Genomic DNA, 26,347 nt, shown 5'->3' with positions numbered 1-26,347 from the left:
TGTGGCCACACAGAGATGGAAGCAGCAAAGTCTGGTGCTGCCCAGAGCTGGTGGGCAGCTGCCAAGACAGCACGGGAAGACTGGGCTGACACAGCACACAAGTTACTTACTGTCACACACGTAGGGTTTGTCGTGGTCTTCCTGAGAAGCAGCATCATGTCTCCTCCTGCCACCAGCAGAGCCACGAGCCTGAGGAGACATTGAGTATGAGACACTTGTTATTATGACATCCACTCAGCTCGTGGGCATATGCTCTTTAGGGCCTGAGTGAATCACCTGCATCACAGCCTCTGTTCCCATGCCAACCCTGCTTTACAAGCAAGAAAATGGAGACACAGGGGATTAGGTAACTGTCCCAAATCACTCAGCTACTCGCCTGGCTCGTCCCATTATTTTCATAATAACTCCAAGAAGGAGGTATAACAGTGGTCCCCTTGTATAGGTGAGGGAACAGAAGCAACAGAGAGGTGAAGTAACTTTCCCAATGTCCATTCATCTGCTAAATGCAGAGCCAGAATAGAAATAGGAAGCGTGTCTGAAAACCGATGCCATGGCCTGAATATGAAAATCCCTAGCTAGTGGCATCATTCTGGGGGCTGATGGAAACTTTAGGAGATGGAGCCAAACTGGAAAATGTAGGGAAAGCATGAGGTGAAGTTTTTAAAGGTTTTATTTGTCCTGGGCACCCTTCTTCCTGCCCTTCATTGTTTCCGGGTCACAGTGAGGCAAACTACTTTGTGCAGCCATAGACTCTCGCCACCATAGGGTTCTGACTCCCCACAGACCCATAGCAATGGAGAAAGCCAACTGTGGCTGACCCTTCTGAAGCCATGAACCAAAATAAAACCCCTATTCCTTTAAGAGGCTCTCTCAAGTGTTCTCCCACAGCAAGAGAAGTCTAACCAATGCAGTCCTGTATCTATCAAATAGGGGGGGGGCTCTGCCACTCTACCATAAAGGGTCTCTCTACTCACTGACAGTAGAAGATGCCATGCTGTTCTGTGTGCTGGTCACCTGATGAGCACACTGGGGATAAGGGCAGAGAGTATAACTACAGTGTCACCTCAGGTTCCTGTGCCCATACTGCCTGCCCAAAGGCCTCGGGGGCCCAGTCTCCTCCTTCAAGCTTGACCTTCACAGTAGGGCTGGGCTTCAGGCAGGGCTCCTGTATGTGATCTACCTCAGGCCTCCAGCCAGGGACTAAGACCTTAACCTCCAAGGTCAATGGAGCTGGATTCTTGATACCTACCAGAGCCCTGTGTGTCTTCCTGGGTGGGTCATGTGAAGGGGGTGGCGGGCTGGCCGAAGGAGTTAGACTTCAGTAGTAACAGAGACTAGCCTGAAAGGCATCTCTGCATCCCCAAACGGCAGCTACCAGAAAGCGGCAAGGCTTATTTATAATCTACTCTAAGCCCCGTGCTGGCCTTTCTGCAGCCCCTTAGCCTCCTCCGGGTCATCCATTGCTAATGAGTAGCCGTAAACTCCCAGCCATGGAAGGGGCTGGCTGCAGGTCATCAGGGACAGAGAGGAAGGGTCAGCAGGAAAGGAACGTGACAGAACAGAAGACTGCAGTGCAAGCCCAGGACCCGCTCTAGAAAAGCGAGCCCAAGGATTCATGGTGCAAAGGCCTGGGATGGATTCTCCCACACATACTCACTCACAAATCTAAGTGTTCATATCTCACTGGGGATGTCACTGTAGACAGGCCCACTCTCCAGGCCTGTGGTGCTTGATCCCAAAATACACACACTTCACAACCAACTCCACCTGCCAAAAGGAGATCACTTTTGGATCTCCTCAGCTTGTCATTTTTTGGGGGGAGTGAGATGAAATCCCACCTCCCTCCTTGTCGCTACTTTCCTGCCCCAACCCCTGCTATGGATAATCAATAGAAGTTACTTCTCTCCTTTCTCCCCTCCTCCTCCTCTTCCTCTTCCTTTTCATCCCCCTCTGTTCCTCCTCCTCCTCCTCTTCCTCCCCAAGCCCTCATTACTCAGAACTAACCCTAGGAGAGGCTGTGAGCACTGGCCATCACCCTTGAGGCACCAACGGACACTGTGTCTAGGATGCTGAGGGTGGTTGCCTTAAGACCCTGGCCTTCCCCACACCTTCTCAGTGAAGCCAGGGACAGCTTGGATGCACAGCCGGCAACCCTGTCATAGCCCCTTGGAGCAGGAAAGTCAGGTGGAATGGTGAGGCCACAGCAAATGCTGTAGGGGCTCTGCAAGACTGGCCACATGTCAAGGCAGATGAGGGGGTGGGAGATGCAGGGGCAGGAGATGAAGGGGTAGCAGATGAGGGGGACAGGAGATGAGGGAGCACGTAAACAAAGGTACCTGGGACCTCTGAGGGAGCCAGGAGAGGGAAAGAACAGCACTGCTGGGAGCCAACCTCCCTTCCCTTGCTGCTGGGCTGACCAGCAGAGAGGCTGCATGTGCCCACACTCCCCACGCACTGGTCTTGCCAAAGAGAGATAAAGGCTACAGGGCATCTAAGGGACTCCGTGTGAGATTCTCCTAAGGCAATGGAATTCTTGATCTCCTGGAAGACTCAAGCTTGACAACTCAGAAGCCTATGTGTCCCACTCAAATGCCACTTCCTCCAAGACGCCCTCCCAAGCCCACTGATGTCCACTTGTATTCTTCCATCCTCTTTCTTCGTCTCTGCTTTTTGTTTGGTCACAGCACTGTTGTTACCTGGCACTATGTTGTACATGTGTTAGTTCATTTCTTGATTTTCTATCTGTCCCACAAGAGGTAGCGTCCTGTCTGGGCCACCATTATTGTTGGAACCACGTGCATTCCTTAAACAGTTGCCAGATCATTGCATCAACCCATCAGGCAGTGAGTTGACCATTGCTGTTGTTCTTCTTTATCTGTACCCCAATGCTATAGTTTCTTCCCTCAAAAGCCATTAGCTGATCCTGAGCTCCCCAGGAAAGCTCCCAGCTGGGGCTCTACTCCCCATTGCCCAGTCTAACCCATCCTGCATGACCACCTGGCCAAAAGGGATGAGAGATATGGGGATTTGAGGCCATTCATTCACTCACACTCTTCCATTCCCAACTAGGACACACTTTCATAGCTAATAGCAGCCGGCCGCCAACCAACACTCTCACCCCAGGCCCAAGCTGTGTCTACATCCTGATTTTGTGGCTCCTTTTATAGTCACCTCTCCCATGCCAGCCACAGACAACCTACACTTCATCCCTGCCAGCACCCCACTCCTCCAAAAATCTTCCTCTTGCCTCAGAGTAAAAACAGCATTGTCTTAAAGTCTAGTGGGCCTAAATTTAAATTCCAGTTGTATTAGTCAGATATTTGTTACTATAACAAAAAGCCTGAGGCTAGTACTTTCATAAAGAGAAGAGATTTATTCTGGTTCATGGATCTGGAGGTGCAACATGTCGGGAACTCAACTGGTGATATCTTTCTTGCTACCAAAATCCACAAGCAACACAGAACAACACATGGCAAGAAACAGGGAAGCCTCATGTATGTCTCTTTCAGTCTTTCTCCCTCTTCTTATTGACCCCCGGGACCCAATCAAGAAGCTCTCCCCAACCTCACCTAATAATCCTAGTCACTTTCCAAAGGCCCCTTCTAAATACTACAGCCATCCAATTTCTGACTTCTCAACATCTCACAATGGGTTTTTAATGTCAGCAAACGAAGTCTCAGGGACACTCAAGCCATATCCAAACAACAGATAACACCAGCTGTGTATCATAGAATGAGCTACCCCTCTAAGCCTTAACTTACTTATAAAATGCGCAACAGCAGGCCAGATATGAGGGCACACATCTGTTACCCCAGCACTCAGGAGACAGAGGCAGAAGAAATACTGCAAACTTAAACTAACCTGGTCTATACAGAAAATTCCAGACCATCCAAGGATACTTAAAAAGACTGTCTCAATCAATACATACATAAGTGAATAAGTAAAACGGTCATGGGCATACCTCTGAAGCACAGTTGTAGAGACAGGAGTGTCAAGCCACAAGACACAGGATCAAGTCAACAGGAAGTATTCAGTAAGTTATTGACCCCTCCATGCCCCTGTGGCTCCTCTGGGCTCTCATGCTTGGTTAGCACACGATGAGAAAGAAGCCAGCAGTTCTCTTACTGTATTGAGTATTACCACCTCCCCAATTTTTGAGTCTTACTTCCTTGAGGGGTAAAGATGGCATTTTATAGTTTATTGTGATCCCCTAACAATATGCTGGGTACACAGCACAGAGCTCTTCCACACATATTAGCTCAGGTGATTCTGTCATGACCCTGTGAGTTGGATCCCTGTCTTGTCAGTTGGTGCTGGTTCTGAGTAAGTCCATGACTTGCCCACAGTCCCAGAGCCAGTGGAAAGAGCAGGACAGGTTTCTAGACTCTGATACAGAACCCTTTGAACCTTGCCCTCCAAAAGCAACCCTACAGATGTTCACCTCCCACTCACACATTGGAGGCCACAGCAGCCATGACTGTACCACAGGGTCCTGCCTTACTGACCATCAGTGGGTAAGCTCAGAAAGAGTCAACTAATTACTACACCAAGCCTATTTTCACTCCAACCTGGGCTGCTAGAGTCTATCTTCAAGAGACTTGGAACTTGAAAGCAGTGACCTCTGTTGATCACTGAATTGTACAAACCCATAAATTCAGGAGCTCTGGGGTCCTGTGCACAGAGGAGCTAGATGAGAGAGAGATGAGAAGTACCAGAGAGAAGAGAGAGGAAGCAGAAGCTGTGGGCGGGGTCCATATTCTCCTTAGTGCTGATTCCCTGTCACCTCCCTGACCTTCTTGTGATCTGGATCTTCCAAGATCACTCACACTTGGGATAATAGCCCCCAAGCCTTCAAATCCTTCTCATTAAGGCTTAAAGACATTGAGTTTCCTATAACAAAGAGGCCCAGAGTGAAGACAGACTCCAGCCAGCAGTAGTTCTACAAAAGCTGCTCTCAAATGGTGTTCAGAGATGGGCATCACCCCTCTTCTCCTATAGGCTGGAGATAATGGCTCCACAGTTAAGAGCCCTTGCTCTTCCAGAGGACCCAGGTTCAGTTCCCAGCACCCACAGCTGGCTTTACAACCAGATCAGATGGCCTCCTCCAGCCTCTGAGGATACCTGCACTCATTACACATGACCACATACACATCATTAAAAATAAATACCTTTTGACCAAAGCTATTCTCCTGGTGCCACTAAAAGACCATTGCCTCTCTCATTCTCATTTTCTCACAAGTGTACAGTGGGGTCTTCCAGAGGCTACATGACATTTGACAGGGCTTTCAGTGTGCGCTTGCATATTCGAGAGCTGCGTTCATCAGCTGGATTTTGTCTTAATTTTGAGTAGAGCAAACATTAGTGAGATTAATGCCACCTGTTATACTCAGAACAATAACTTTGAGGGGGCTGTCAGTACTTGCTAAAGGTGTAAAGAATTCCTGAGGCAGAGAGAGAAGGGGAGGGCACTGCTCTGCTACCTTGCTGTTGAAGGCATGGTCTTCAGATCATCGACACCCAGGAGCTTATCATCAAGGCAAGAACTTAGCCCCCAAACCCCAGAACTACAACATCAGAATTTGCTCTTTAGTAACATCCCTGGTGTTAAGGGATATTCACTCACACTGTGATCCCTGAGTTTGCATTTGCGTTAATTAAATAAATTTAACCTTGGGTCAGGAGGTTGTGTCAGCAACTAGTTGGCAGAAAGCAATCATAGAGCTCTTTTCAGGAGAGATAGAGAGACACAGGAAGTAATAGGGTGGGGTTTAGAACAATGCAGATTTTTTTTGTTTGTCGAAGCAGAAGCATGGGTCTTCCATGGATGCCAACAAGGAATGAGGGTTAACTAGTTGCTACTCAGCCTCTCTGAGCTTGGAGATTTTCACCCCAGCCTTTGAATCTCCAGTCTTATTCATAATTAGAACGATAGAGGTTTGGTTAAAGCTACCTTTAACAGCAGCAACAGGGCCAGTGCCTGCAGGAGCAGAATTCTAAACAGGCAGTAGCCTGACCAGGCCACAGCTAGAGAAGCAGACCAGTAGCTGTGGAGTTGCAATTGCTGGCTAAGATAGCAGTAGATTAAAGCACAGCTACTGTGCCAAAGTTAAAACAACACCCTGGGGTCTTCATGTGCACATACAAGTTTGAAGAACAATGGGCTGCACCAGAGATGTACCAACAATTACTAATTTAATTGATTGGTTGATAATACAAGGATGAGTCATAAGAATTTCATTAATTTTTTAGGTTAAAGTTACCATAGACACAATTATTAATTGTTGGGTATGAACTGCCCTAACCACCCAGAGAACAAACATATAGTATTAAAACTCAGAAAGTTAGCCACTTTGCTTACAATATACTTCTGTATCTATTCCTTTATTGAGCACTCGGATTTGGCTGTGTGTTCTTATTCCCAACCTACTGATGAATACATTGAGACTCAGTCTACAGAAGCTGAATGATTCACCCAAGGTGCAGTAAGTGGAAGAGCTAAAGTTGGCACTCCTGTTAAAGTTAAAAGAAGGGAAACCCATCCAAGACTCACTGCTGAAGCCCTGGCCCCCTTCTCTGTACAGAGTGGCTAGGGTCTTGTCAGTGGTCTGTGGGATGGAGATTAGGCTCCTCCTGAATTCCCAACAAGCTTCCAGGTGAGAATGAAGCTGCAGTCCAGATCTCACAGGCAGATGTCAGGCCCTACTGTGGTTGCTCCAGTGGCTAGAAAGTCCCAGCAGTAGCTGCAAACCCACGTAAAAGCTTAGTGCTGTAGGTAGGGTAGCTTCCCATGCCTTTTCAGCCCAGAGACTCACGCATTCACCCTCCACTTCCTCCATGGCTCTCAGCATGGCGACATGTCCAGTGTCACTCACCGTACAACCGGGAGCCATTAGCTCCCACTCTATCGTGAAGTTCAAACATGACTTTCCTTCTTGCTTTCCTCATTCAGCCTAGACATGCAGTGTCCTGGGCCAGGCAGGACCCAGTAGGAAAAGCATAGACTTGTGTTCAAATTCTTCTTTCTGTATGACCAGATTGAGCAACCTGGAGCAAGCTGCTTAGCCTTTCTAGAATACCAAGCGACACTTGAGCTGACACATTTTCCAATAGCTGCTTTTAGGGATGAGATAAGCTAGCTGGGAGTGTACTCAGTGGTTAGCAACTAATTACCACATTTAAACCTGGGTTCAGCTCCCAGCACCCCCAAAACAACAAAAAGTAAAATGAGAGATGCACTTTAATTTTAATAACATTTTAACCAAGTATAACAAAACTTGTTATTGTTAATACTTATAGAAATTAATAATGAGGTGTTCTGCATTTTTTGCTACTCTAAGCCATCAGAATGTGGTGCATATTTTACATTTACAGCATCCTCCAGTCCAGTCTAGACTAGCATGTGCTAGGTAGCCATGTGCAGCCAGAAGCTGCTGCAATGGACTGTTAGAAATGGGGAATGCGGAACATAAAGTCCCCAGTACAGCCTCATGGCTCTCTAGAATGGGCTCTCTCGGGAGCCCTTCACTCTGCCAGTGGGGACAGTCACTCCTTGATGGGGGATGTCCTTCTGTATGCTGTGAATGTATGTTTCTCTTATTGGTTAATAAATAAAGTTGTTTCAGTCAATGGACAGGCAGGGTGTAGCCAGGCAGTAAGTATAGGCAGGGCTAACAGACTAGGAGAATGCTGGGAAGAGGAACTCGGAGAGTGAGTTGTTGGGGAGATGCCATGTTACTGCAGAGAAAGCAAGAGGCCTGGGCATCACCGGTCAGCCAAGACCATGTGTAGATACACAGATTAATAGAAATGGGTTACTAATTGAGAGAGCTAGCCAATAAGAAACCTAAGCCATAGGCCAGACAGTTTATAATTCATATTAGCCTCTGTGAGTTTATTTGGGATTAAATAGCTGCGGGACCTGGCAGAATAGAAACTTCCATCAACAACTCCCCACACCCCTGAGGAAAAGACACCCAACCCCTTCTCACTAATGGCAATTTCCATCTTCTACACTCATGCCAAGAGTACCAGGACCATTTTCCACAAAGCACTCTTCAAAGTCTGCCAGTGGCAGGGGAGGAGTGGAAGCAGGTTGGGAGGTACATAGGTCTTGGCATTCACAACAAGGCACAGAAACTCCGCGTCCCTATGCCTCCTTCGGTGATGGAATAGATGTTTCTTTTTTTACTGTCTGCACACACACCACGGTGAAATAATATGGCCAAGCAAGTTCATCCACAGCTTCAGAGAACCATTAGGTGAAACCCTGATGAGGAACATTATAGGAGAGAGGCTGGGCTGCAACAGTAATTCTGGTCAGTTTGAACACCACTAAAGGCAAAACACCATGGCACCATACACCCCTGAAGTGATACAAAGTACATATCTCCACCCAGGAAGGATGCTCACCCCTTGGGACAGATACAGAGATCCTGGGCCTATTCAAATCTCCAAGCAACCATAGTGCTCCTTGACCCACAGAGAACATGATTCAAGACACCCCATGGATTCCTAAACCTCAGAGAGTATTATATGAGCCCTACAATTGAATGCCTTGTCTAAGTACTTATTATGTACCATGACCATAACTTTTGTTGTTATGGTCTTTGCAGGGAGAAGGTTCGTTCTCTCTATAGAGTTTACAAACCTTAGCATTGAACACTTCCCTCAAGACTTAAGAAGAGAACTTTTGCTTGTTTGCTTCAAGGAAACTACTAATGGGCTCTCTTTGGCATATGTGAATTGGTGGTATCGTTACTATTGCACTTCTAGCCTGATAAGCATAATAAGGGTTAGTTGAATATAAGCACGGCAATACTACCAGTCTATCTGATTTGACAAATGCTAGATAATTAACAGGCAGTCAGCATACATAGAGCAGATACACTGGGCAAGGGTAGTTGGTAGGTATTAGAACAAAGAATATTTGTGTCATGTATAAATATGCCTGATAGAGATACACACTGAGACATAAAATGAGATGTACAGGATCTACTTTCAAATACTCCAGTGGGAAACAAGCACATAAACCAACAAACAATAATCAGGAAAAAAAAAGAATGCATTTGGCAAAATGGTGGAAATACTGGTAATTGATGAAGATGGTAACAGCCTGATAAAACTGCACCATCCCAGACTGAGAACTGTGTTTTTTTTCACCAGTGGGAGCATCTCGGCTCACGGTGCCATTGGCACTAGACTTCATGTAACAATCACTAGGAAGTTACTTATATTATAGCTCAAGGTCTGTTCCCAGACCTAATAACTGAGCACAGGTCCTGAGTGGCTAATCTCAGTAGATACTCTCTGTGGCGCTACTGTCTACACAACACAGGCTTACAGTAACTATCAGTGGGCCCAAACCCACAGATACCATCACTGACTTCTCACCCATAGGAAGGGGAAGGCCCTACTTAGAGTGGATAGGAGCTAGACCCTTGAGCACTCAAAAGCAGACTCTGAAGTAAAGAGCCCTAGTCCTCCCCTGGAGGTCCCTCTCCACCTAGTTATCACAATGCCCTTGGACATCTCCAAAGGTGATCACAGAACACTTTGCTGAACAAGTCCCTGGAGAATCAAATAGAACATCTGAAAACACAGCCTTGGTCAGCTCCCTTCCCCGTCAGGAACTAGCCAGGGTTTTCTTTCTCCCCATCAGGGTCTCTCTGTCATTCCTGCCTCTGACCCCTTTCTTGTTCATTTCAGGGCCACATGCCTCTAAAGTTCATGCAAAATCCACTCAGGGGACCATCAGCCACAGCCCACCTGCTTCCCTAACCAGCTTCTACTCTCTCTGCTCACGGAAGCATGTCCCAAGACAGGTGTTCTGAGCCTGTCATTCTGGAAAAACCCCAGGATTAACAAGACAAGAAACTCCTTTCATAATGGAGTCTTGGAAAATTCTCCTCACCCTCGGCGCGACCTCTGCTTCCTCTCCTCCCTCTTGCCAGCCCTGGACTTTTCTAGCCAAGCCCAGCCTGGGGCTTCCCCAGTGTTTTCCTCAGAGCAGTCTCCAAGTAAGACCATGGGGAATGTCTATCCAGGTATGGAGGGAACTAGAATCAACCCCAGTGGGGACTGATAGCTTGCCGGGCCTTGGCAACCTGAATGCCTCCCTCGTGGCCTGTCTCCACTTACCCGTCCTCTGGTCCTGTTCTTGCGCTTGGGAATGTCCTCTTCCAAATCCTCCTCTTCATTCCCTTCTTCTACATTTTCGTCATTTTCCAACACCCTCTAAAATAACAAGAAAATCAAATACAAGACTTGAGAGATGAAACGCAGTGTCAAAAACATCAAAGGGTAGGTTGGGTGGGGGGAGGGTTCCTGGGGCTTTGTTCTTCAGCAAAGCGAGGGTGCTGCCGCTGCCCACATACAAGTTGAAAGTCTCAGTGCAACCAATACTCTTGCAAGACCGTAGGCCCCTTCCAACCAAATCTTGCCAGAACACTGATCTTCCTCAACTCTTTTTACCCCCACCAAAAAAAGAGGTTTTTGGCAAGAGCATAAGAACACTTTTCCATGTGGGACCAAGTCGCCTTTTTAAACCTTACTGTCTTTAATATGACATGTTCTTTTATTTCTAAAGAGCCACCTCAGCATTTAAAAAGCCATTCCTCTTTTCTCTACCTTTGTGAAACTCTGCCCTGCTTGACGAAAGCAAGGAACTTCCTGTCCAACTGGCCAAAATACAGGGTTAATATACTGCTCATAATAATCCACTGTGGGGTTGTTTTTAAGAAAAATAAATTTTCATCAGGGCATAGTGCAACATGCCTGTAATCCCAGCACAGGAGGAGCAGGAGTTCAAGGCCACCCTCAATTACATAGTAAACCTAAGGCCAGCCAAGGTTATGTGTGACACTGTCTAGGGCAGGGGCTGAGGGGGATAATAGATTTCATCACAGCCAACGACTTACAATCAAGCTATAAGTTCATAAATTCAAATAAGGCCCTTAGAACATGGTGTCACAGAGTTAGTTTCCATTTTAAAGGTGCATAAACTGGGGCTGAAAACAGTTTTAAATGTTCACAGTCATCCAGCAAAGCCATGACCAGGGCAAGGTCATGTTGGTGAGCTTAGCTTCCCACTCATGTCCCAGCCCTTGCTGCTGAGACTTCTCAGGTACATTACAACAGACACTTCAGGAAGGATCCAAGTGCTTCATTCCCTCCCCAGGAGGAAAGGGGAGAGGCAGGGGTGCACCTCCAGGTCTAAAGTGGGCCAAAGGAGCATGGAGGACCCTGTTGCTACCAGGGAGCAGGAGATGAAGGAATGGGAGCCCAGAGAGTCCATGTCAAGGACCCACAGGGTGGGAGGAGTTTTTCATGAGCTCACTTACATGGCCTTGAGGGATACATTGTTTTGTGCCTCTTCTTATCCAACTAAAAACCAGCAATTGTTTGGCTCTATAAGCATGCGCCCAATGCTGACTACATGTAGGCTCTATGCCAAGCTAAAAATAAAAGCGACAGTCCTGGCCTCAAGAAGATCTTAAAGTGTACTAAGAGGAAGATGGATTTAAATAACATATGTAACTGCCTAAGCCCCATTGTTGTAGTGGTCGTGAGAGAGAAGTTCAAGGTGCTGTGAGATGGGGCTCTTGAGAACTTGGCCTGATCCGAAGGTCAAAGGAGGCTTTGCTGAGGCTGGGACAAAGAGAAAAGAGATGTGGAAGACAAGCAAAGAATGGATGAGAGCAGCTCAGACACACTTCCAGCTTGACAGAAGGGCTATGTATGTGAATGGAGGGGCAGAGAAGGTTCTAGACCAGCTGGTGAAGCGGTTTGGGGACTCTGGCTTGTCCGGTGGGAAGAAAGATTATGGCGTGACCAGTGCTCAATGGTTTCGGGAAAGATGGCAAAGATGAAGCCAGAGAGTTAGCATAAGCATATGGCACAGGGATACAGCTTGTGGTGGTGGTGATGGTGGTGCAGAAGTCACACCAACTATAAACGGGCTTAGAAAGTGATATGTCCTGCCCATGCAGTCTGATGTCACCATTATTGCTCAGATGAATTCTGGGATAGCACCTCTGCAACTTGTCTTCAAAACAGAAAGTCTAAGAGGTAGTTACCAGAACATCACACTCTAGTCTCATCTTCTAGGTTACTGCTGGTCACCCAGTCCTTCCACAGAACACAAAACATGTCTCATGACTTCTCAGCAGCTGGTAGCATATTGTGGTTTGAATGAGGATGACCCTAATAGGCTCATATATCCGAATGTTTGGTTACTAGTTAGTTGAACTGTTTAGAAGGCATTAGGAGGTGTGGCCTTGTTGGAAGAAGTGTGTCACTGGGGGTAAGCTTTGAGGTTTCGAAAGCCCATACCAGGCCCACTCCTTCTCTCTCTGCCTGTGCATCAGGGTGTAAGCTCTCAGCTACCGCGCCACCACCATGCCTGCCTGCTGATGACACACTGCTTGCCATGATGACCATGGACTCACCCTCTGAAACTGTAAGCAAGGTCCCAATTAAATCTTTTCTTCTACAAGTAGTCTTGGTCATGATGTTTCATCACAGAAATAGTAACCCTAACTGAGTCACAGCACTTACAGACAGCTCAGCCAACCTTCAACATCAAAGAAAAATGTCCTTGTCTGCTGGACACAGCCTCTGGCCCATAGCTAGAAGATGTTGACCAGGGTCCAGAGCAAGACTTTTGGTTTCCTGACCTTAAAAAGGTGTCACTGGTCAAGCCAGGCAAGGGCAGATCAGATGTTCTACCACTTGGGTAAAAATCGTAGAATGAACACAAAGTGCCACTGTGACTACCACTGTTGACTGTATTTTACAAACGTCCCAGGTCTTGATGTCATTTAAACACAGCAAGTTCCAACTGCTGATATCCAAAGGCCATTACCTCTAGCATCTCAGTACATTTCTGATGCCCCTGTAATATTTCATGATAGGGAATGTTTTCACACAATATGGATTCTTGGCTGGAAGGAAAAAAACAGATGAAGGCCACTGGGCAGGTCCCTACATGTCTTATGGTTTCTTGGTCCAGGACCAAACTGACTTCTCTGACTTTCCATCCCACTTGACATCAGCTTGTAACTCCAAAACACGGTCCTCTGCCATACACTACCCCAAGTGTTGTCATTTCCTGCCATACAGCCCTAACTCCAGAAGCTTGTCTACCCAACTTACCCAACTTGTTCCATGGGAGGAGTCAGGAGTTCCTAACAAACAAAGCTATGCTGGGACTCAAGAAGCTGAGAAGAGTCAGGATGTAGGATTAAAGGACAGGGACATCCAACATAACTGACACCCTCCTAACCCCCCTGTTACATACTGGCAGCCCCTGTCCACAGACATCTGAAAAATAGATACATTTGAAAATAACTTTCCCTGCTATTACTCTAAATAAACTTTATTGTAATTGTGACAATGATTTGTGCTTGTTTTTAACAGGAAAGAGGGAAGAAGAAAGAATGGAAGGAAGTAGGGAGGAAGGGGGAGAGAGGGAGGGAGGGAGAGAGGAAGACATCTCCTAACTGCTCAGTTTGACCGCTGTCCCCACACCATCTCCTCTCCATGCAGGGCAGGAAGGGGAGGAATCATTAAGAAATCTAAACTCATTGCCTGCCCTGGTCAAAACCCTCCAAATGGCTTCCTTTTCATTTCACATGAAGCCATAAGAGCCACAACTAGGTCTCCTAAGGCCTGAGGGATCTGGCTTCCGCCCACCTAGCCTGCTCCCCCCACCCCCACCACTCTACTCTGACCACGGGGCCTTCTATCTGTTCACTGGGCAAGATGGGCACTGACCTGTCTCAGAGCTGTCACTCCAATGATCTGACATTGTTGGTTCCCGTCATCCCACAGGACTGTGGCTACACCCATGTCCCTTAGCGCACTGCCTACGCTCTGCCCTCTAACACTGCTTCCTCCTGCTGGCCTTCATTTACCCCTTTACTCTAATTCTCTTGTCTGTTCCCTTGTTTTTCTAGCTGTGTGATACACTCAAATTCGAGTAGCCCCCAGCACCCCAGTCCCTGTTCAAAAGAATGCATACATGAATTAATGAGTAAAGATGAACAAAAAAGTACATAGTCCATTTATCATATATGTAGTTTTGCAATGCAAAGTCAATAAGAACTTAAACTCAAGTGGGCTACTTTCAGTTTCATACAACCTAGACAGTGCAGTCCCATGCTGTGGCCACACTGCCAACCCCAGGCCTGATGCAATGAAGGCGATACAGTGACAACATGTTTCTTGGCCCAGAGCTACGTGAAAGCAGCTCAGACTTGCTCCCAGCTTTACAGGAGAGAGGCTGTATGTCACTAGGTATTCAGGCTTCTGGGTACTGGCTCTGTATAAATCACTGATTCCATCAAAGTACACTAATGGAGCAAAAAATACTAACAACAGGGCAGTGGGGTCATACAGAGATGACGCACCTTGCTTCAAACTCTGCAGCTCCAAACACAGGGACTAATATATAACTAGCTAAACACACACACACACACACACACACACACACACACACACACACACACAAAGAAGAAAGTGGTAAGTGTCCCAAACTCCTAGGATAGAAAGAGTCTACTCTGGTTATGAGGGACCAAGAAAGGGTTGATGGGAAAGGTGGTGCCAGGGCTGGGCCTAACCACTGAATAGAATTATTATGGATGGAAGAAAACACAATAAACCAGAGGTTCAGAAGGCTGAGGAAGAAGAGACACTGAGTCTGAATGCTAGCCAAGAGCAGAAAGGAGATGCCCAAGAAGCCCATGGCTACCATGCTGAACTTATTTAGTGGAAGCAACAGATATATTAGGAAGGAGGTGACAGAAGCAGAGCTTACTTAGGACAGCAGGGCATGTGGGACAGAGGGAGGATCAGAATCAAGGCCCCCAGTCATCCACTCAAGCAAACATTTACTGTGCGCCTATGTATGAAGCTGGGCATGTGTGTTTAAGGTGTATTCGTGAAGAAGGTAGTCAAAGGGTTCCTACCTGTGGGGGTTTACATTTCACCGGGAGAACAAATAATCACAAAAAATAAAATCCAAAGAATACTAGATGGTAATAAGCACAATATGACAAGAAATAAGAAAAGCAGAATACTGGAATGAGATGGTGCAGGGTATGGCATTAATCACAACGGTCAAGGCACCCAAAGGTGAGATGAGAGCCCGCCACCCATGTCTAGGGAAGGGCTTCCCACACAAAGCAAACAACCAGGGCCTGTGCCATCTGAGAGAGGCAAGAGGCCCTTGTTTTCACTCAGGTGTGAGCAGCCATAGAAGGGGTTCCTTCCCCTCTGGTCGTCAGTCTTCTCAGAGCTACGACATCATGAAAAGCTGTGGAGGAAGAGTCCATGTGTGTGTTTGGTGACAGAAGCCAATCTGCAAAGGCTCCCTGTGTAGCTAGACTATGGGGGTGGGGGAGACAGTTGTATCTGGGGGCTGGGAGTGGGATGAGTAGCAGGGCACAGTTGGTTTAGGGCAATGAAATTTACATGTATTACACTATGCATGGAGAAGTCATAGCATTTTGCATTTGTCCAAGCACACAGCATGTCATGTGGCATACCAAACGTGAACATTAACATAAACTGTGGATTCTGTGAGAGAAAGCCCCTTTGAAGGCAGCTCACCGATGGAAACAAATGTGGACAATGTTGACAATGGGAGAGGTTAAGCTTGGGGAGATAGGGGAGGTGAGAAATCCCTTTACTTTCCGGTTTGCTATGAGCCTAAAAATCACAGGTTTTTAAAGAGATCTATGTTTTAAAATTTTTCTGGGGCATCAGTGGAGAAACCATTGAGAAGGCAATCAGGAGCTCCAATCAGGGACAAGGGTGGGATGACCAAGGCAGCAAGAGGGATGGATATATGGGACAATGGGATATGGGACACTGATTCCTCCTAATGACACTGCGGACAGCATTGCTGAAACATGGGATGCTGGGTGTGAAACAGACAGGAGCATCAAAGATGAGCCCGGGGTTGCCAAGTCCAAACCAGCAAGCATCTCCACGAGGGCTACAGCTTGTGGAAAAATCAGAGGCAAATATATCAGATGGTGGCAAATAAGTGGAAAAGATTTGACCGTTTATCTTCCCACTAAAAGGGCAGAGGAAGACAGACTCAGATGCACCCGGCATCTTTATGGACAGCCAACTCCATGTTGGCATGCGCAAGGACTGAGAGTGTCACAGTGAACACACCACAGTCCCTGACACACACGTGTTTATAAAGCAGCAAAATGCTATTTATTATTATTGTTATTATTACTGTTATTAATGAAGATTTTAACAAATTAGTGAACCAATCAAATTAAATGTCAAATTGAATATAAAATGAATGAATATGAGATGTATGACATAGAATATAAAAATTTAATATACAAGTTAATCAAGATATAATTTAATTATATTTCATTATTAATAATATGATATCACGATTAACTAATATTATTATAATGCTCTGTACCTCACTGAGTATTAGATAACAGGGATCAGAGATATACTGAGAATGAGCAATGGTAGGTGCCCACCATCACAAGGGTATCTAAGAGTTTTGCAGGTGTTATACACAGAGGGTAGTGGACGCATGAAGACCAAAGCAACTGCCCCTGCCTGAGGGAGTGACCAGGCTGGCTTTGTAGGATGGGTAGGTGGTGCTGGCAGGGGCTGAGAGATCTAGTGAGCTGGAGCTCGGACTGGGGTGTAAGGGGCAGAGATGAAGCAGAGGCCCCAACTCTTAAGTCTAAATGATGGGCTGCTCATTCCACAAAGGCAAGGACTCAGTCTATCCTGTTCCCGTTATGTCTTTGGGACTCAGCACAATACCTGGTGCTCAAATGGCTCAGGAGATACCTTTTGAGTACAGACACAGGGAAACCAGGGAACAGAGTGGAGGGAACAATGTTTTTTTTCCTGGGCTGGAGGGATGCTTTCCAGTCAAAAGAAGCTCTAAGCTTCCTGGCAATGGTGTCACAAGGACCTCATGACACAGAGGCAGCCCTGCCCCTAGAAGGCAAGGAGGGACCAGGTGGTGATGCTAAGGGGCTCTGTGGCAGGTGCAGGGTACCTGTATTTCCTGGATGCTTTCCTCCTCTCTGGCATCCACCTTCTTCTCCACTCCCTCACCACGAAGAAGGGCTTCAAGCGTGGTACTCTCAGAGGTGAAGCCATCTTTCTTCAGGGGCAGCTCTACTTCTGTAAAACCAACATGGACAGACAGGTCAGTCACCAGAAGTTGGTGAGACAAGATAGTCTTGGGGAACATGCAGAATTCTTAGGTAGCTCTCAAATGGCCTATGTCATCTCCTCTTGATGAACAGGACCATGGAACACTGGGGTTAGGTTCAGCTTCTCCACCAGTGCACACACAGTCCCAGAGAAGAGCTCAATCCTGCCCACTCCCTGGGGCAAACTGAGGCAGAACAGAGAGGGTGCCCTCTAGAGGTAGGATCAGACTGCCTGGGTCTCAGCCCGGCTTTTGCCATTCTTGGGGTATAACTTAGGGTGAGACGCCCAAGGAGCCTGGAGTCTATTTCCCCATCTATAAAGAAGAATAACAGAGCCCAGGACCACAGGGTTTTTTGCAAATGGTTAAGCACAACAGCAATGTCTGATTCCTATTGTCTTCAAGGTCTTGGCTGTGCTGGCTGCCCAGCTCTGCTTTGTTCCATAGAAAGCTCTCAGCCTCAGAGAGGCTGTTCACATCAACTCACAGGGGAAGCAGAGACCCCAAAGCAATGGGAAAGGAATGACAGTAATGTCCAACAGATGCCAGAGCAGCAGAGTAGAAAACCATTGCCATGCCCAAGAAAACTGTAGGAAGAGTTCCAGTGCTCCCAAACCTGGAGAAATCAGTAAAGTAGGATTGTAGGGCATTTCTCTACACACATTAGGAGTTACATTGCTGGACCTGTGAGTCAATGGCTGCTATAGTTTGGACACAGAAACTCCCATTGCTCTCAACGCTCATGTGTTTAAAGCTCGGCTCTCAGGGTAGCACTATTGAGAGATGGAGGGGCCTTTAGGATATGGGTACTAGTGGAAAATGTCCTTAAATTATTAGGATTATACCCATGAAAGGGACTGCCCAACCTGGTCTTTCTCTCTTCTCTCATTCCAGTCACGAAGCAAGCAGTTTGCTCCAGATACATACTCTCCACCGCTGACATCTGCGGAAGTCCCAAAACTGGGTCTTCCTGGCTAGGGAATAGCATCTTGAAAACTGTAAGCCAAAATAAACTGTTCTCTTTGCAGGTTAATATATCAGGTGTTCTCTTATAGTCACGGAAGGCTAACAAACTGGGCCAGTAAAGCAAAGATAGGACTGGAGGCAGCCTGCTCCTGAGAGAGACCAAAGTGATCTTCTAACTCTTCCCTAAGATGCTCCCCAAACCCAAAGTGCTCCTCAAACTCTTGACAGAGAATTTTAACTTTTTCTAAGAACAGAAAACTAAGGTATTAGTTGGTATTTTAGTCTACTATATAATTTTCCTCCAATCTCTCCTTGATCCCAGACCTCACCTATACAAAACACACCATGGGGGAGGGGTTAGAGAGAGAGAAAGAGGGGGAAGGAGAGAAAAGGAGGGGAATTAGATGGATGGTCCCCACCAGCTAAGGTGGTCACAAGAACAACCAAGTGAAATCAATCTCTCATTCATGTGGGCGAATCAAGAATTTAAAGTAGGGCTCACTGACAGAAGTGTGGAAGGACAAAGGGAGTCAATGAGGAATAGTGAGTAAAGCCAGGGGAGCCATCCTGCTGCTGCTTTAGAGGGACGGGGGCGGGGGGGGGGGGGGCAGGGGGTCCTTTCCGAAGTCCTACACAGGGACTGGGGCTTGAAGCGTAGGAACTCAAAGCCTGGGCAACCCAGGAACCAATGCATGGCTCTGTCTCCTCTCATCTTCCATGTCCTCTCGAATTGGCCAGCTTCAAACCAGAGCCGGTGGGCAATGGGCTCTGCCAATGTGGCCCACCTAGGTCAGCTTTTTCCGAGGCACAGAGCAGAATAAGGACAAGGGGGATCTAGGAGGGCAAATGGAAACAGATGGCTCCGCCACAGCCTGTTCCTCCAGGCTCTCTCCAGACTCCTTTGGAATGCCACCTGCTGCTTCCATCTCCTCCACCAAAGCACACAGGCTGACAGAAGACCATTGCTGCGTCCTTAAAACTGAAGAAATAAGCCTGGGAGCAGCCAGCCCCCAGCAAAAGGTATCCGAGGTCTCTTCTGAGAACTTTTTTGCAGAAAGCGATGGGGGAGGGGGTGTATACCCATCGAGAAGCACGGCCTGGGCTGGCAAGGTGGCTCCATGGGTAAAGGTGCTTGCTGCCAGGCCCGATGACTTGAGTTCAGTCACAGGTTGTCCTCTGACATCCACACATAAGCCATGTCTCACACATACCCACACACACACAAATACATACATGTAATTTTAAAAAACACAACCACTGGATCAACCATCAGTGAAATTCTACCATCGTCTATTTGACCAATTAATATCTATTGAGCACCTGTCATGTGACAACCACTGTGCTGGAACTAGAGACATAGGAAGTGAAGAAATAATGGCAGAACCCTGTCTTTGAATGACTTAAAGATACAGCTACAAAATGTTACATGGAAAATAAAGATCCAGTTATAAACTGTCCCAGGTGCTACCAAGGTAAATGGTGAGGGGCAGCTACTTCAGAGTTGGGGAAGGCATGCGTGATAGCGTTACAGTTGAGTTGAGAGTCAGAATCAACAACAGTATGCTTCCATGAGCCCTCTGTGATGTCATTACTCTCTCTAGTCAGAAAAGTCTTCCAAATGTCTAATCCCAAATAACTAAGGTGTCCTGCCTCGTGCACTGTCCTCAGTCAAGCAGCTAGTCACCAGCCCTCAAAATAATATTATGTGTACATGTGAATTTATCATTTAGCCTTCCTGACAATAAATGTGTCCAATTTCCAGAATGGTACCATGTTTTAGAGCAGGAAAAGTCCTGTCATCTAATCCAATTCCATCTCCTTTTATAAGAAAGTCACTCTAGCTCAGAGAAGGTAAGCAACTTCACCAAGGGCAGGCAAGAAAGCCAGATGCCACCAAATCCCCTTTACAAGGAAGAGCATAGGTGTAACCCATTTTACAGATGAGGCAGCTCAGGTGGGGAGGTTTAGAGCCTGCTTCCTATTTATCACAGGACTGGAGAGGGGCAAAGTCCAGCCTTTAACTCCGTACACTCCCAGCCTAATCATGCTAAAAGGGCTCTTCCACCAGCCCCTTCTCTCTTCCTAGGAAGAGGGAAGGTTTCTTTCCAAAGCTTCGTGTATTCCCATTGCATTCCTAGACCCTCCCTGTGGACTTCAGATTTCAGGATGAGAGGCACATCTCTGCTAAGGCTGCTGGCAGTTTGCAGCATGGTGCTGAGCTCTTTGAGAAAATCTCAAGAGCTCTCCAACCTCCCCGGCAACCCGTGCAGAATTTCCCATGGGCTGTGAATTTCTTCCTCCTGCAGCTCTTTCTTCCTCACCTGCAAAGCATGCCTCCATCTTGCCTCTCATCACTCACTCTACACTCGGTCCTCCTTAACTGGCATGCACAAGATAAGAATCAAGAAGTGAAATGCATGCAGGGTTCCTGGCATGCAAAGGGCTCCAGGGGAGAACCAGTAACACCTGGAGTCCAGTCCCTTCAGGAGGAAAGCAAAGCACAGAGAGCCAAAGGGACTTTAGACCACACTGACTGAGTGGCATGACAATCTCCTAATTGCCAAAATATTTTACTGGCTCAAATAGTTTCATTTTCAAACAGACCTGAAGTCAAACCCTGGTTAGTCTTTCCTGGAGTAGTTTCTTAGCCTAAATCTCTGTTGATGAGCTACACAGGGTGATACAGGTATGTGCCTCATAGTGTTGGTATAAGAATCAAACAAGGTAGGGGTTGGAGAAATGGCTCAGTGGTTAAGAGTACTTGCTGCTCTTGCAGACCAGAGTTCAATTCCCAGCACCCATATGACAGCTCACAACTGTCTGTAATCCAGCTCCAAGTGATTTGACACCCTCACACAGACACACACGCAGATAAAACAAAGTGCACATAAAATAAAAATAAATAAAGCATTAAATAAAGTAGGGCTGGAGAGATGGCTCATAGGTTAAGAGCACCGGCTGCTCTTCCAGAGGTGCTGAGTTCAATTCCCAACAACCACATGGTGGCTCACAACCATATATAATAAGATCCGGTGCCCTCTTCTGGCCTGCAGGCATACATGCAATAGGGCATTGTATACATAACAAATAAAATCTTAAAAAAAAAAAGTAGAAAAAAATCAAACAAGGTAGTATGTATAAAGAAACTCCAAAAATATCCACCCCAAAATTTAGTGTGAAACACCATGGCAAATGAGACATATTGATGTTTTTTAAAACTAGAGTGGCTATTAGGCTTCAATGTGGGTTTTTTAACAATGGGGAAACGATTGGTTTAAGGATATAAAACTGCAGTTGGACAAGAGGCATGGGCTCTGTGAAGTCTTGAGGTCTACTGAGAGCATGATAAATATGGTTGATAACAATATGCTGTATTTTAAAAGTTGTGAGACAGTATACTTTAAGTGTTCTCAAAACAAAAATGATGAATATGTGTGATATAACATGTTCATTGGTTTAATTTAGCCATGCCATTGTGAACATACTGTGTTGTGTATCATAATTGTGCATGACTTTATTTATGAGCTAAATAAATGAATGAAAAAAAAAAAGAAGGGACTTTGAGAGCCCATCCCACGTGAAGGGATGCTCTCATCTGGGACACATGGGGGAGGGCCTAGGCCTGGCCCAGGATGATGTTGTGGAATTTGGGGGGCCCTGTGGAGGCTCTACCCTCTATGGGGAGTGGAGGGGGGAAGGGGATGGTGGGGGATTGGGGGGAGGGGAGAGAGAGGAGAAGGGATTGACCTGTGAAATTATAATTTGTAAAAATTAAATAAAAAATTAAATTTAAAAAAATTGGGTGATACATGCAAAGAACCTGGGACAGTTTAAGTGCCCCACAAATGCTCTAAGTTATTATCACCAAAATTTTAATAACTGATGTTAATGGTCCAATAGAAATCCAATAAAAGCTATTTGTACCATTCTAAATTTTCTAGTTGCCTTGTTTTAAAAAGCCAAGAAACAGGTGAATTAAGTTTCACATTTTCTCTATCCAAAATACTACCATTCCAATATGAAATTAATATCTGAAAACTGATGTGATGTTCCACACTCTTAGACCTCACTGGTATGATTCCCCTTATAACACATCTAAATTCAGATGAGGGCTCCAAAGCCACATGGGGCTAGTGGCTACCCCACTGGACAGAGCAACTCTACAGCATTAAAAGAAACGCTTAGGGAGATTTTTGCTTTCAGTAAGTGGACAGAATTTAAACATGGCTTTAATGTTGCCTGCTTAATGCCCAGTGGAGTACCATTCCAAGAGCAGTATTCAGGCTAACCTCTGACAAACCCTGTTTGCAAAGCATTGTGGGTAAGACTTGCCTAGTCAGAATGCAAGGCTAACCCCACCCCACCCCCAGACAACCCAGAAGAGGGTACATTCTCTGCCTCCTAACCGCAGGGGGGTCCCAGAGCACATCAAGGAGAAAGGTGACAGGTTCAAGCTCTCCCACAATATACATACTTCACACAGTCCTGGGAGCCCTTGGGGATGTCACTGATTCAATTTTCTTCTAATGTGGCTCATCTGGATACAGGATCCAGTGACTCTTTAAAAAGCTTCTCTTGTTTAACCTCACACCAAGTTGGAGACCACATAACCAACAGGAACCATCAAACATTGAGCATTAAAAGAAAATTGACCAACACACACACACACACACACAATTCATCTTTAAATCTGCCTGATTTTATATGCATGGATATGAACCTATGGATCGTTACTCTCTCCAGAGTGGCAGCAGCTGTCACCCAAGCCAGCCACCTCCCTGGGACCCGGAGGCAGCTCTGCCTCCACTTATAATTGGGAACAGAGATACTCCTTGGGTGACTTCCAGCACGATCCATCACACCAGAGACAGCTTCTGTGCAAACCGGAGCAAATCGGTTTCCAAATAAGAAAGGAAAAAAACCTCTTAGACAAACAAGGATTGAAGCATAGGAAGTCAAAGAAGAAAAGAAATAAAACATGCCACAAATAAAAGGAGAGGAGGAAAAAAAAAAAGCACTGTGGCTTCTCCCCAGGCTCCGGACAGGACAGCCATCCTCTCGGGTGCAGATCAAAGCCATGAGCTTTTGACACAGGTGCCCTAAGCCTGCCACCCAATGCACCAAAAGAAAAGCTTCCACTGGGTCGTTGGAGCCACTGAGCTCATTAACAGGATGCAGGCAAGATGAGTCTGAAAGTACGACATGGGAGTAGAGTGAGTAATTAAATCCCAGGTCATTTAAAAATGCAAACGCCTTGGATGTCACAGGCTCCCTGAGCCTCTGACTCCTTCTCCTTCATTATTAGGCTAAGGATGGAAGACTGGGAACCTGCAAGTCATATATAGATTATAATAAAATATGCTGTAAAAAAAAACAGATTAAGACAGGTCTTCTTTGGGGAAATATACAAAGAGAGAAGCTGTCTGTTAGCTGTCGAGTTTGCAAGAGATACCATCTTTCGGGAGGCTGGGCTCTGCCAACAGACAGGCTGCCCCAAGGGAAATTGTGGTGAAACACCCCGACAAGGCGCATCCATCCGTCTATCCATCATGGGCTCCCTCTGACACAGGGGCCTGGAGATAGAGTCATGGTACAGAAAGGGGGAGGAGAGAGCCCACAGACAACAGCAAAAAAAAAAAATCTCCTGCTAGCATGTGAGTACTCAGGGGTTTTTGTTGTCATGGTTGTTTTTTAATGCCCGTCTCTAGTTTTTCTTTAAAAATACAAATGTGCCATTTTCTCTTCTGGGTGCTTATTATTTTGAGGAGTTAAGCTCATCATATGTCCTTGGATTTATACATCAACTTACACCAAGGAGCAAGGAGCTTCAAAATCGGGATTTTATTTATCCCTAGCAGACTCTCAGGCTTATAGAGCAAAAGGGAAAAGATAAGGGAGAGGGTCTTTTTTCCAGCCGAGCAAGATGCCCAAGGAAAAGAAGGCTAAGAGGAAGAGGGTGGCCCCAACCCACACCATCATGAAGAAACAGGAGGCCAAAAAGATGGTGAATCCTTTGTTTGAGAAAAGGCCTAACAACTTTGGCATTGGGCAGGACAGCCAGCCCAAAAGAGATCTCACACGCTTCATCAAATGGCCCCGTTACATTCAGCTGCAGCGGCAAAGGGCCATTCTCTATATGAGTCTCAAAGTACCTCCTGCCATTAACCAGTTCACCCAGGCCCTGGACCAGCAAACAGCTACCCAGCTGCTTAAGCTTACCCACAAGTACAGGCCAGAGACAAAGCAGGAGAAGAAGCAAAGGCTGTTGGCCCGTGCTGAAAAGAAAGCTGCTGGCAAAGGAGATGTCCCAACTAAGAGGTCACCTGTCTTTCAAACAGTGACCACCTTGATGGAGAAGAAGAAGGCTCATCTGGAGCTGGTGGTGATCACCCACAATGTAGACTCCATTGAGCTGGTGGTCTTCCTGCCTGCCTTGTGTCAGAAGATGGGGGGCCCCTACTGCATCATCAAGGGAAAGGCCAGGCGGGGGCGGCTGGTCCACAGGAAGATATTCTCCACTGTTGCCTTCACACAGGTTAACTCGGAAGACCAGGGTGCTCTGGCTAAGCTGGTGGAAGCTATTAGGATCAATTACAATGACAGATATGATGAGATCCACTGCCACTGGGGAGGCAATGTCCTGGGTCCTAAATCTGTGGCTCAAATTGCCAAGCTGGAAAAGGCAAAGGCCGAAGAACTCACCACTAAACTGAGTTAAATGTATACTCACTGCTAAGTTTTCTGTACATCAACATAATTACAAACTTTAAAAAGAAAAAAAAAGATAAAGGATAGGGACCAGAGACCTGATTTCCAGCAAGGGTGGCAGGCCCAAGAATCCATCTGTTGGTTCCCTAGGAAGACCTTTTCTTGGCTGCATTTGACTTCCTGGTTTATGACTCATAAAGCCTAAAATAAATGAGGTTCTCATTGAGAATCTGTCACCCAGGCTGCAGCCCTCAGGCCCTTTACAGCTAGTGTTAGAATCCCAAGATACCTACACAAGAGAACCATCATTCCCCCAGTGGCTCCTGCTGCACCTGCCGACACTCCTCTAAGGAGGCACTAAGGTAAGCAAGTTCTAGAATTTGAGACTAGTGCTGCAGAGAAGCAATTCCACAGACCTGAGGCACAAAGAAACATCCATGATATCAAAGGAAGTCACTGCTAGGCCAGCCCACAGGATGAGTAAGGACTGCGGCACAGGAAGGCAGAGAGAGGCATCATGGTGGCAATAGGCTGGGTGGAGGAGACATTTCCCAGGGTGTGTAGGACCCACTGGAGAAGATTACAAGGTTTCGGATAGGACGAATGCGGGTTCTGGAGATCTGTGGAATGGCATGGTAACTGCTTATTAATAATGCATTGTACTTAAAATTGCTGAAGGAGTAGATCTGAGTGTTCTCACCACAAAAAAAAATGAACTATATGAGGTGATAGACATGTTCATGAGTCTTATCGAATCATTTTACAGCATCCCTATATATCAAACATCAGGTTGGGTGGGAATGTGGCTCACTGCTAGAGCACTTGCATACCATACCCAAGGCCCTAGGTTCAATCTCCAGAATCACACCACACACACACACACACACACACACACACACACACACACACACACACGCTTGTACTTCACACACAGACACAATCCCATGGTCTCCCCACCCCCCCTCCACTCTAAATATACCTTTATAAAGCTTGGAACAGTTATAACTATAATAGTTCAGAAGTGGGGTTGTAGTTCAGTTGGTAGAGTGCTTGCCTAGCATGCACAAAACCCTGGGCTCCATACCCAGTACAATACAAAATGGATGTGATTACCCACACTTATAAAGATCAGGAGTTCAAGACCATCCTTGGCTACACCACAAGTTCAAGGCTAGCTTGCACTCCATGAGATCCTGACTGTAAATAAGTAAAATGCAGTTCAAAGGGGTTGAAGCAACTGGCTATTTGGGGGATAAAATCTCAGTTCTACTACCCTAAACCACAGAGTTCACTTTGAATGCCTCATCTGTAAAACTGAGAGAACAAAGCCCAACTTGCACTGTTGCTAAGGACCAAATGAGACAGCAGTTGTAAAAGATCTGAGCCCTGTAGATGGTCCAGAGTTGGGCTCCCTTCTTTCCTCCTCTTCTACCCTCCCTCTTCTTGGGCTCCTCGGCCCAAACTCCC

General features: G+C 46.4%; 2 protein-coding genes across 3 annotated transcripts in view; one reads left to right on the top strand and one right to left on the bottom strand.

Annotated features, from left to right (window-relative positions):
* Dpf3 (double PHD fingers 3) overlaps nt 1-26,347 on the bottom strand; it is a 276,886-nt gene that overhangs the window by 101,062 nt on the left and 149,477 nt on the right. For both annotated transcript variants that reach the window (XR_003485948.2, XM_027418438.2), the window contains exons 4-6: nt 17,048-17,175; nt 10,138-10,233; nt 111-189 (exon numbers count right to left, since the gene is read on the bottom strand). Coding sequence is in view for 1 of the 2 variants with exons in the window: in XM_027418438.2 (XP_027274239.1) it covers nt 111-189; nt 10,138-10,233; nt 17,048-17,175 (303 nt within the window). In the remaining variant the exon portion in view is untranslated. The remainder of the gene's footprint in view (nt 1-110; nt 190-10,137; nt 10,234-17,047; nt 17,176-26,347) is intronic.
* Nucleotides 24,090-24,890, top strand: LOC103162140 (60S ribosomal protein L7a-like). The gene has a single exon (XM_035445273.1). It carries the CDS (start codon nt 24,096-24,098, stop codon nt 24,888-24,890), a length of 795 nt encoding a protein of 264 aa, XP_035301164.1. The 5' UTR covers nt 24,090-24,095.

Source organism: Cricetulus griseus, chromosome 5 (assembly GCF_003668045.3).
Source record: "Cricetulus griseus strain 17A/GY chromosome 5, alternate assembly CriGri-PICRH-1.0, whole genome shotgun sequence".
In the NCBI taxonomy this organism is placed as follows: domain Eukaryota; kingdom Metazoa; phylum Chordata; class Mammalia; order Rodentia; family Cricetidae; genus Cricetulus; species Cricetulus griseus.
This window is presented reverse-complemented; position numbering and strand designations above follow the sequence as displayed.

Excerpts from the sequence above, each read along its gene's own strand:
- LOC103162140 (XM_035445273.1), top strand. The coding sequence starts at position 24,096 with ATGCCCAAGGAAAAGAAGGCTAAGAGGAAGAGGGTGGCCCCAACCCAC.